At 38.5% G+C, this 12,586-nt stretch overlaps 1 protein-coding gene and 1 long non-coding RNA gene across 10 annotated transcripts in view; one reads left to right on the forward strand and one right to left on the reverse strand.

Annotated features, from left to right (window-relative positions):
* LOC149102448 (uncharacterized) overlaps window positions 1–3,253 on the reverse strand; it is a 22,071-nt gene extending 18,818 nt beyond the window's left edge. For all 9 annotated transcript variants that reach the window (XR_016202330.1, XR_016202329.1, XR_016202324.1 and 6 more), the window contains exon 1: window positions 1,905–3,253. This is a non-coding gene — a long non-coding RNA (uncharacterized LOC149102448). The remainder of the gene's footprint in view (window positions 1–1,904) is intronic.
* Window positions 3,170–12,586, forward strand: part of LOC149102449 (uncharacterized) — a 23,447-nt gene continuing 14,030 nt past the window's right edge. The window contains exons 1-2 of the mRNA XM_089274636.1: window positions 3,170–3,417; window positions 3,527–3,586. Of these exons, the coding sequence (XP_089130762.1) occupies window positions 3,192–3,417; window positions 3,527–3,586 (286 nt within the window). The 5' untranslated portion in view covers window positions 3,170–3,191. The remainder of the gene's footprint in view (window positions 3,418–3,526; window positions 3,587–12,586) is intronic.

Here is a 12,586-nt window from a genome sequence, read left to right on the forward strand (position 1 = left end):
GAATATCAAACTACAATTAATAATTGAAAATTCTGAACTTGGGACATTGTGAGTTCTCTTTTGTTTGTTTATTAAGCTGAACTAATCTTGACACGACACTAATCAGTAACTTAACAGACTAAACTACAAATGATTAATAGTAACCACTATAATAATTTATTAATATATGGGGACTTCTGGTGTTCCTAAGTTCAGATAAACAGAACTGAAGAAACCTACAAACTGTGATATCCATGTATTAAGTAAAATCCAAGTAGAATAACATCAAAATTCACAGTAATTTTTTCTATGAGTTGTATTTTTGTATTTTTAGAATTTGAAATGATGTAAACTAAAATATAGCAGTCAGAATGCATGTACATGTATAGCAGTAGAATTTGTGTGTATGCATGTTCGTGTTTAAATTGCTTGATACAAACTTAAGGAGAAGTTGAAGAACTTATCATTTAGGCCTGAGGGGGCAAGTGTTTGGAGTTGGGAAACAGAGGCTTGGATTTGGGAAATAGGGGTTTGGATTAGGGAGATGGGAGGCTTGGATTTGGGGAACAAGGGCTTGGAGTTAGGGGAAAAAGAGACTTGGATTTGGGGGATAGGGGTTTGGATTTTGTTGGCAGGTTTAGAGTTAAGTTGGGGGAAAGGGTCTTGGATCTGGACAGAGGTTTGGATTTGGGGGACAGGGACTGAGTCAGGTTCTACCAGGTTGGGTTTAATGGTTTTGAGGTTGGCCCTATAGATAAGTTTTCTCAAACTTGATCGAGTGTTTGTATCAAGCTATAAAAACACAACATGGCCACTTTCTGCTTCTCCTGTGAAATAAGAAAAAAAGAATTATAATGTGATGTTGAAAACCATGCTTTGTTTACTTAGCCTTGAACACAGTGAATCAAAATAGTGGTTGTATGTATTAAATCTATTGTTTTCGTAGTTGGCAATACATCATTGCTTCATCATTGCTAGGGACATTTCTCTGTTATGATCTGTATAATTTGTCCGAATGAAAATAGTCTACTTGTCCAAATTTACTATAGTGTAAAATTCTGTGTGAACCTGATTCCATGTGAAAGATGACCAATCATCTGTTAACTTAATTCGCTGACAGACTACGAATTTGGTTTCATTTTGCATGATTATTTAGCAATAATAATAACATTAAATAAGTCACAGCAGTTCTAAAACACAGCTGATTTATGCAGATATTTGGTCATTTTTTCTGAGCAGTTGAATGTAAACGAGCTCTGTCAAAATAAATCATTATGTTGCTACATATTATTATGTCTTTTTATTTTTTTCGAGTTGTGTTAGAATAAAGTAAGCAATTGCATCAATTTTGTTGTCTTAATTTCAATTTGTGGACATAATGCACCCATTAATGGGGTCAAGCCAGAGGAGGATGAGAATGGGAGGTCAATCATATGCGGGGTGAATTGACAGCAATGAACTGCCTTTGACCATTTTAGTGGACATATGCCAACATATATGGAGCATTTAATGAGCAGTTAGCCCTCTGCAAATTCCTGGGAATGGGGTGTTTAAATATTCAAATAAAATTTGGCCAAGGTTCCCATGCGCCCCTTCTACTCTGGCATAACATTTACAGGCTAAAGGGATTTCCGTGAAAGATTGGTTCCGGGACTGGGGTAGCTCGGGGCTTCTTTATGTGCAAATTATGTGATTTCAAGTTTAGTTGCCTGCATACAGACGTCCCTAATTTAGGAACACGAGACGACTGTACGCAGCTAACTAGTAGCTTGTATACAGGTTGCTGTCTTTTTGTCCGCAATAATCCCAGAAATAAGCTCATTTTTAATACGAGGCAGTCCCAAATGGGTAAACCAGTGAAGTGTACTTCACTAAAATGGTTTCCTCGTCATTTTCCAGCATTTTCACATGCACGATTTGCGTACCTCGATTACTGCTTCACGCTATCTGGGGGCCACTGATGATCGTTCGTTGATGGGTCAAAACTTTCTTGCACTCGTGCATTCCTGCAGCAGCACGCTCACCAGCTAGGCCGGGGCTATGAACAGGCCAGGAGATAGACGGGACCTCTGCTCGTAGGGTAACAGTCAGTACACGGTTGGTTGCCGCCATTTTAATGATTTTGAACATTGCCGCAAAAATGATCCCAGAAAGGCTCGCGAGACTAGATGACCAACAGGAACTTGGTAACCAAATTGTTGCAGAAGTTCTCCCCGTTTTTTACTTCATGCGAGGGAATATATTTTATAAAACTGAGAGATTAAGACGGAATCCACTAGAAGTCCGAGTAACAAGTGGACAAAAACCTAGTACCAAGATTATTTATATCGTACTGCAAACTTCTGTACGACTGTTTTAAATATCTTCTCAAAAATCATTCCTAGCAACATCAAACGTCGAAAACGAATGGTAAACTTCATATGAAACACGAAAGTACTGGTGAAATGAAACTGATGATGAAATTTTGCCTGTGTTACATTTATTTTCTCTCGTTCCCATGGGAAATTGTTTTCGGTGTTATTTCAGGCAATTATTTATGTATATGAGCTTATATGGCCTTAAGAAAATGTAAAAATGACTGTAAAATACTTAAAACTATTCTGGTACCAGATTTTTGTCCACTAAAACCTGAAATATTGCTCGATTTTCTATCGGATTTCGTCTTAATGTCATTTGCTTTTGAAACGAATTCTCGCATTAGCTTAAGTTTCAAGCTAGTTCCAGTTAAATTGCTAGAGTACACACATAGTTTAATACTGACCGGAATATGCAAACATTTTTCAGACCAAAATGTTGAAATTCAGACCAAACTGGCTTCAAAACTACAGGTATACCCTCAACGATAAATCCAGTCTAACGAAATGTTCACAAAAAATAATTTTAAAACAGCTTAAAACGGCATTCAATAGAATCTGCTGAATCTACTATCGTGGACAGGCCATCCAGACTTGCTTGAGTCGCTGGCAAGCCGGCGGTTGTCGGCGATAGTCGGCGATGAAAATATTTTATGTGAACATCATCTAAATCCATCTGCGGACGCAACGACGATTCGATCCATATTTACAGGTGGAATGGTTGAAAATTGCGCCCATTCGATTTACATTTCGCGCAAATTTGAGTACATGTACGTCGGCGATCCATCGCAGACGCGCCGGGACCCGCTGGAACCGGTCGCCGAACATTTTCAGTTGCAACCGGCGACTAGGCTTTATATGGGCTATATAGTTATATGCGGAACCAAAGGGTATATGGTTTTTCAGCCCTTTTTGGTCGTAAATGGGGTATCAAATATGGATTACGCACGGATATTGCCACGACACCAACTCGCGCGTTACACGCGCGAGATGAGTGAACGCTCCCAGCATTCTTTGCAAGAACAGTTCATCCATGTTGTTGAACCCCGAAAATTGAACGAGGCCGAAAAAAGGCAGGAGAAAGGTTAATTCGTTCTTATTCACTGTGTGTTTAGTACCTTTCTTTGTAGTGCTTTCATGCTTTGTTCGTGTGGAGGACTTTCTCCTTATCAGTGTACCTGTTTTATATTCAGGAAAGAACTGCGCTTGGAGCTGGAAAACATATTTGATGGCAAGCGAAACTCGGATTGTAGGTAAGCTTTTGGGACAAACAAAATATATTTGATTTATTTACATTGTTAAAGTACCTATGAAGTAAAAAATAATTGCTGCTTATTTGAAAGGCTTTTCAAAGTAAAGAAGAATGGCGTTTCCCTTTTTGGAATATCATTTTTCGTTCTAGAGATATTTACGTTTTTGTATTATGCAAATGAGCAAAGTGATGATGTCATAGGTGGTTCCACTTGAACAGTAAAACACTGAATCAAGAATATCTCTAGAGATATTGGAGCAGTGTTCTTCAAACTTGGCACCACAAATGTGCACCACAAAAGAAACAGAATGACACCTTCTGTGTTGCCATGGCAACACTTTTGGCTCCAGTCTCTTTCTGTGAAAAACCAAATATGCCAATTTGCAACCCTTCAAAAAGGGACAGAGGGTCTTGCTCGGAACACACATGATTCCTATATTGTCTTAACTCTTCCCATTAGATTGTTGGGAGTGGATGATCCTTGTTTAAGATAAAATCTGGTAATGTTAGTTTTAATTAAAACAGGACCAGCAGCATAACTGTTGCCATGGCAATGGCACAACGGGTGTCATTTTGTTTCTTTTGTGATGTACATTTCTGGTGCCAAGTTTAAAGAACACTGCTTTAATATTTCTAGAGATATTCTTGATTGAGTGTTGAACTGTTTTAGTGGAACCACCTATGAGGTCATCACTTTTAATACAAAAACGTGAATATCTCCAAAACGAAAAAGGTATTCCAAAAAGGAAAACGCCATTCTTCTTTACTTTGAAGAGCCTTTCAAATCAGCAGCAATTATTTTTTACTTCATAGGCACTTTAACTGTAGTAATATGTATTTCTTCCTCCTGTGATCGGGTTCCAGCTTGCTTCTAAGTTAGCGTCGTTCTGCATGAAACATTGTCATGTATGTCCCCCCCCCCCCCCCCGACATATGTGTATTTTCGTGTTTGTTGCCCCCCACCGGCGGTACCTTCAGTATTCTCGAGTGTTGCTCCCCCCCCCCCCCCCCTCCGCACACAAACACACACACACGGCAAACAAGATCACAAATAAAATGGCTATGTCTGCCTTAGGAGGTGAATAATTTTATCTCAGATGAATTATTTGATTATTTGTCTTTGTTTAATCACAAGATTTTTTAGAGTAATTTACATGTATCTAGAATGAGACAACACATGGCTATTAAGCTTATGTGTAAACTGCTATATGTTTTGGAAATTCATTTGTTTGAAATGCTTTTGTAATGTACATATTTGTGTCAGTCAATTTGAAACCACCAGATCCCCTCCCTATGCCCACAAGGGAGGGGGTACTTGGGTGGGGGCACTTCCGAAAACCCTTACCCTATTTAACAGCAATATCAATTTTTTTTTGCTACAATTTTTCCTACCCTATTAATGCCCTGACCAAAACTTTGATACCGTATTTAAGTACTGACCGCAATAGTCCAGCTGTTTCAGACCTGGCGACATTTAAGCTTATTCCTCAGAATTGCATTGCACATCCCTACTGCGTACGATTTGTGCATCAGCGCGCGTTCACGAGTGCATGCATATACAAAATCAGTGTTTCCGCCAGAGCACACCATTGTGGGAATCCCGCGTTGCAATCAGAGATGGTCCCCAGAAAAACGAAGAAAGGGCCAATTTGGCCCTTTCCTTTTACAAGACTACAGGCTTAACCAAGCATAGTATTTTAAAAGCCATCCTAGGCCTCGAAATTGTGTCCGATACGGTCACCAATGTAACTAACATTTCATCCTTGGCTACCAAAATTCGGCAAAAATTCTGGTGTAGTCACCATAATGGCAACTACATTTCTCTGTGTTGATGATCAATCCGCTAATTTTGTCACACATTGTGTCCTTCCAGACAATCATATTGAAAGATCTTTGCTTCTAAAACGTTCAACATATGCTCCCAAGTTTGAAATCGTCCTATAATGCACTGCAAACCCTTGATCATTGACTATGTCATGTACGCCTAAGGACTGTTCCCTTGTAATGCACGGATCATACTAGTATCTGATTGAAAAGAAATTTATTGAGTAGAAACACTTCAAAAAGCACTTACTATTGAATTTTATCCTAGATCCTAATAAACTGCTTTATTTTCCTTGGTACCCTGACACATTTTTCCTTCTGAAACTTTCAATTTATTGGCCCCTTTCCTAAAAAATTGGCCTCAAAAAAAGGTCTTCAGGGGCCACTTTGGCCCTCAAGAAAAATTTTCTGGCTGAAACACTGCAAAGTGGTGGCTTTTGCTAAATGGCTTGGCTTGCGAGAGACAAGTCAGTTTTTTTTTCTCAGAAATGAGTACAGATACCCAACCATATTTTTATTTACATCGAATGCAGCAATCATCTTCTTTCTATGCAGTGAAGATAGACCAGTTTCTATTGTAGAGTTAAAAACTATTGCTGAAAATGAGAACATAGCTAGTGCTCAGAAAAGATAATATGTGCTCTCAAGAACACTGTGTGCCTGGAACATATTGAATGCCTGTCGGCTAAATATGGGTACCTTTATCATGAAACACACATCAAATTGCTCCTTAACATTGATGCAATACATCCATTGATGTTTTTCTCACTTAACTTTCTCCCTTTTTTCTGCTCTCACAAAGCGTTACGTGAATGGTTCAAATGTAAACGTTTCTGAAAGCTGATAATTTAAAGAATTATGGGGCTTATTGAAGGTCCTCCTGCTCCTAAACTAGTACCGGAACCCCCTTTTTTTAATTCAAAATTTAAGTTCTCTTGATATAAGCAGCCAACAGGTAAAGTTTGAAAGAAAATCTGTTGCGAGTTCTATTTCGATGGAATTACCTTAAGAATGTTTTGTACACGCAATGTTAAGCTTGCAAGTGATGTTACCATTTCAGCCAATTTTTTTTTATCAAGATAGGTTAAATTAAAGTAAGAAATTTCGCCAACTACTATGTATTCTACTAGTTTTTGGTAAGATTTTTCTTGATGCTGATTTATTATCTGATATTTTGATGTGTGCGTTGTCTGTAGTCACCAACCACCAAATGTATGATTTCTTATCCAAAATTAACATCTGCGTAAAATGCTTGTTTGCAGCTTGATATGTATTTACAATTTCAGTAACTGATCTTAGAGACCTAAAGACAATTTTAATATACTTAGTAAAATTAGCCTGCAAACAGGCTCCCGGTGAGGACGGAAAAAAAATTCAACGAGCGCAAAACAGGGGAGCCTGTAGACTTTGTTTTTGATGTGTCTATCTGCCCTTGGTGATAAGCCTGTAACAAATCAGTCAATGAGGTAATTAGACCTGTCAAGAAGCTACATTTTTGGTACTTGCAAATAGTTCTAATCGAGCTAATCAAATAGCCGGGGCAGGAGTCATAATATAGAGTGCAAATAAGCAACATGTTCACGGAAAATTTCAAACTTAACTTTGTCCCTCCAGAGCCAATACTTAGAGAGCTTAAAAACATATATCTCAATACTGAAATGAGTGTAAAGAAATTATAAGCACATGATAGAGGTGTCAAACTCTGTGAAGTGACAAGCAGATAAACAGGGGAAAGTGTGGAAACCATGCCTTTGACCTCTAAAAAAAATTGCTTAGGCACCGCCAAACGGCTCCACTCCACTAGCTTCTACTTAAAATTCCTCCTTGTAACAGAGCAATAAGTACCCTTCAGAATCATGTGTGAAATAACTAGAGGTCGAGAGACTAAAACTCAAAAGAGAACGGCAAATGCACTATTGTAACGAACCATTGGAGTGGTATAATTTTACAAAGATCTGTCAAATATTCATCTCAAAGATGTCAAAAATCAGCGATTTAACCAATCATATCACGATACGAGGAGCTGGTATCACAAAACAGCGGCATCAGTAGAATGTCTACAGGCTCCCTTGCTTTGTTCGGGCTCACCGGGAGCCTGTTCGCAGGCTATAGTTAAATGGAATTTAACATAGTTAACAACTAGGAGCTAGTCTGGTCAGTAGCGTTTTTGTAGGCATTTGTTAGCATCTTGGCTGTCTGTTAGCATTTGATAAGTGTTTATTGCATTCTGTAGCGATTGCAGGAGTCATGGTTGTGGGAGCTCTGGGGCTGGCATTGTCCAGCGGTATTTTTCACTGAACTATCTGGCTTGAGTGTGACAGGTGCCTGAAGGGGGCCTGGCACAGGGGACTCGTGGCTTGGTTGTGGGTTGGGCAGGCCAGTCAGGCACCTTCCTTCCACTAGCGACTTGGGCGTTAACTGGAAATAAGACCTTCAGGCAAACATTTCTGTGTCAATGTTGGAGATAATGTTCACAGTATGAAAGGTCAAAATGTCAGGCAATTAGCTTATAGTAAGTGCCTAGTCTTCAAGATGCTTTCAATTTTTGTGTTTTATAATTTCATTTTTAAACTTGTGGATACGCAAAGCGTAGGAACATGTTTGTTGTGGGGACTCCGATATGCAAATGTGTCACTCACTCACTCAGGTGTAGAGACTGTTCGTAATTAGTCGGCCCGAACGGACCTGCCAGAAACTTACTTAAAAAACTATTTATAACAAAAACTTAGGACTTAATTTACAAAAATTAACAAAAATTTAAAAATACATAAAGTCTATTTGTTTTGATGTTATCTGACAGGCTTCTTTTTCAAATTGAATTTGTTCTAGTATCCTTGAGGCCTGTCTAAGTTTTTGTTTAAAAAGCTGTAGGGAGGAAGCATCCTTGATGGCTTTAGGTATTAAATTCCAAACTATGGGTCCTCTGTACCTTACACTATTTCTGCCAAGGTTACTATTGTACTGTACATTCAAGAAGTCATTAATACGCCTTAAGTTATAATTATTGTCGGTGTTGTGTATTTCAAATAGGGCTTTGAGTTGATCAGGTAAACTATTGTGGAAAAGCTGATACATTATAGAAGCGAGCCTACGCTTGTAAATATAGCCTAAAGGTTTCCATTTAACAAGGTCAAGTACATCAGAGTCAGGAGTTTTGCTGGGCAGTTTATGGATTAGTTTGGCAGCTTTTAAGTATAAATGTTCCAATACTTTAAAGGTAGATGGTGAGCAGGATCCCCAAATAGCGATGCAATAAGTGATGCTTGGGACAATCCCTTTGAAATATATTTCTTCTAGTACACTTGAGGGTAGGCCTTTAAACTTTTTCAGGAATTTTAGCTTTCCTCCAAACTTAATGTGCAGTGCTTTTACTTGTGGTTTCCAGTTCAATTTATAGTCAATTTCAACACCCAAGCAAGTGAATTTAGTGTTGAAATAAATGTAAGAATCTCCGAACATTAGAGGTCTTGTTGGACCAACAAAAGCATGGCTGGAGATCAACATTGCCATGGTCTTGCCAGTGTGAACAGTTAGATGATTCTTACAGCACCACACTTTGAAGTCGTTTAAGATTAGGTTTAACTCATTAGCAATTTCTTCGACTTCTTCCCCAATATAATAGATAGTAGTGTCATCTGCGAACATATGAATACATCCAGTCTCGGAAGAAGTTGGTAAGTCATTGACATATATTGCAAACAGTCTGGGTCCCATTAAGGAACCTTGGGGAACACCGATGTCAATTTGCTGTAGCATTGATCTTGCGCCGTTTACAGTGACATATTGTGATCTTTCATGAAGGTAGCTTGCAATCCACTCATGGAATATACCAGACACACCTACATCAGACAATTTAGTTTTTAGGATGGCACAGTCAACTGTGTCAAATGCCTTCTTAAAGTTAACAAATAGAACTCCAACTTTGTAGCCATCGTCGATTGCCTTTTTCCATGTTTTAGTTAAGTACAGAAGTAGCGATTCGGTGGTGACACCTTTCTTGAAACCCCATTGATTTGGGTGTATAAGTTCATTTTTTTCCAAGATGATGATCTAAGGAATCACAGACAAGGCTGTCAATATTTTGCTGTTCAGATTGAGCATTGTCAGTGGTCTGTAATTGGTGCAGTCTGATTTGATCCCCTTCTTAAATACCGGAACTACCTCTCCAGTCTTCCAATTACTGGGGAAAATGCCACGTTGTATACTATTTTTAAAAATGCTAGAAAGACCTTCAAAGAGTGACTCAGCAGCCTCGGCCAATTCACGCGAAGTTATTTTATCAGGACCACCTGTTTTTTGCATGATGTGAGTTAATTTCAGCTTTATTTGTTCTTCAGAAAGGGATATCTGATCCAGAAAATGGGACACAGGGTTAATAGTTGCTGGTGGCTGGTTAATTGAGGAACCAGAATTGTGATGAAACTTTTCAGGAAGCTTAATTCCAATATTTGCAAAGTAATTATTCATTTCCTCAGCCTTGTCGGAGTCATTCGTCAAGATAGTACCATCGCTATCTTGCACAGGAGGTATTGGTTTTCTCGCGTTTTTGCCTTGAGCCTTCCTTACAACTTGCAAACATTTTTGCTGTTCTCAGATTTTGCAAATTGCTCTCTCCAATAAGTGAGTTCCACGTCACATGTTAATTTTTTGACGCAATTCCGAGTGGCTTTGTACAGGCTCCAAGTGTGTGTATCTTTGTTAGCCTTGTAGAGCTTTAGGAGACAATAGCGTTTGTTTTGTTCTTACTTTATTTTGTTGGTTATCCATGGGAGTTTGTTTTTCCTCGTCCTCACTTGCCTGGTTGGGATGTGGTCAGATACTATATCCTGATAAAGGTGTTGCCATGCCCAGCCCTGGTCATCAATATTGTCGAAAATCTTACATACACTCCAAGGGGCGCTTTCGATGTTGTTTCTAAATTTCTGCTGGTTGAAAGTTCTGTAATTATTTATGGTCTTAATCATCAGGGAGCTCTTTTCCTTTCTCATTCACAAATTTGCATACACAAAACTGTGATCAGATATTCCCAAGTGGGACACACCAGCCGCACTACACTTTGTAAGATAAGTGTGACCTAGCATGGTACAAACCCGGCTTGTTTTAACAGCATTTAATAAAACACCAATAATTGCAAGCCCACCAACATATTTCATCTCTAGATTACTTAATCCATGAGTTTGGCCATCGGTCTCCTTTGATTTTGTTTGCCCAAGCTAGATTTGCAATAAAAACTTAGATTAAGGGATACTTTTAACCAAGAAAATTGTTTTGACAGGTACACATAAACCATCTACCACAAAATTGGTCCACGAAATTGAACTAAATTTTGACATGACACAACCTTGTTGAAGCATATAATTTTGAAAATTTGATGAAAATTCAAGTCTAAATAACATACAAATCTGACAGTGCTGAATAACTGCTAAAAGATGCTATTTTAGTACTATAGGTTAGCTTTTCCAGCCACTGTTATTATTTTGGCTTGCTAGCATTTGTAAAAAGTGTAATTTTAGGGTTGCGTTTTGCTTTTTGCAGGGCAAAATAGGTACATGTAAGGTTTTCTCAACAAGAAAATAATATTCAAACAACCTGAAAGTTACAGTTTTGAAACAAGTTACTGAAAACCTTTGCCCTGACAAAGTTTGAGAAAATCAGTTTTTTTTTTCTATCCTGTATAGGTATAGGGGATTGTTACAGCAAGCTGCTCTTAATATCTGGCTGCAAACACCCAATTTTGGATCTCATTGAGAATCGCTATTTTGAGCCCTGAAATCAGTACAATAAGCAGATATTTAGTAATTAGTACATTAAAACAATGATACGTGTAAATTAAAATCATGAGCTAAAACCATTTGACTTTTTTCTAAGTAAATCCCTCCTCTTTGTACAATGTTAAAGGATATATAGATCTGAAAGATTTTCATGAAACTTGAGGGGACAGTGTAATGAATTGTGCATGCGGTAAGTTTGGTTTACAACTTAAAAAGTTTGAGCTGAATTTTTCAAGTTTGTTTGACAAATTCAAAATGGTGATGAGTAGTGGAACAAGTGGAAACCAGTGTTTCCGCCAGACCGCGCCACTGCAGGAATCCCGCGATGCAATCAGAGATGCCCCTTAGAAAAAGGAAAAAAGGGTCAATTTGGCCCTTTCCTTTTACAAGACTGCAGGCTTAACACAGGCATAGTATTTTAAAAGCCATCCCATGGCTTGAAATTACGACCGATAGGGTTGCCAATGCAAGTAACATTGCATCTTTGGCGACCAAAAATTCTGGTTTAGTTGCCATGATGGTGACTACATTTCTTTGTGTTGACAATCAATAATGGTTATTTTGTCACACATCATGTCCTTCTAGAAAATCATATTTAAAGATCTTTGCTTCTAAAACATTGAACATAAGAAAATAAGTCAATCCATCCTTTTGGTTTGCTGTATCCCACGGCAGCCTAATGTGATGCCAAGTGCTGATTGGTAGATTTGAAATGGTCTGCATGCCTTGAATTACTTTGGCCACTGAGTTTGGCACTGATTATATTGAGAAAGCTGTTTTCGTGATTTCAGCATCGATTTTCTCGGAAAACGTTGTAGGGATGAAGCTCAAATTCAGCAAAAAAATATATAAAAAATCTCATCAATCAGCAACCATCGCCATTCATGTCAGATTTTCAGTGTTTTGGCATTAATTCCAGTTTGCAGTGGAGGAGGTCGCGGCTGGTGGCCGCCAAGTTGCAAGCCTTGTCTCCCTCTCTTGTCTTACTGGTCTCCGGCCAAAAGTAATTTTGTAAAAGGATGCTTCGGACAGCCCAAGAAGGCGAAAAACCACCACACATGTCAATTATCGCTTCATTTAACTTTATTGGGATATTCAGACTGAGATGTAATTTAGATATGCAATTTTCAGAGCTTTATCCATAATCCTCATAGATTCTGTTTGTTTCATATAAGCAGTTATTAACCACGAACACATAGAGTGGTCTGCCTGTGGTCTGTTGACTATTTTGCGTCCTGTATATATTTGCAAATTGGTTACTTGAGCCTTTTTTTCATGCCAATAAATTCTCATTCTTTCATACCAATCATTTCAAGGGTCGGTCGAGCATAAACAATGCTGTGACTACAGGTGGATTTTTTTTGTCTCGCACTTCGCACTTGTGGTTGTGCTTCGCGCCCGTGTAT

The sequence above is a fragment of the Orbicella faveolata genome, unplaced genomic scaffold, assembly GCF_042242905.1.
Source record: "Orbicella faveolata isolate gen_17 unplaced genomic scaffold, um_ofav_v1 contig_36, whole genome shotgun sequence".
Classification (NCBI taxonomy): domain Eukaryota; kingdom Metazoa; phylum Cnidaria; class Anthozoa; order Scleractinia; family Merulinidae; genus Orbicella; species Orbicella faveolata.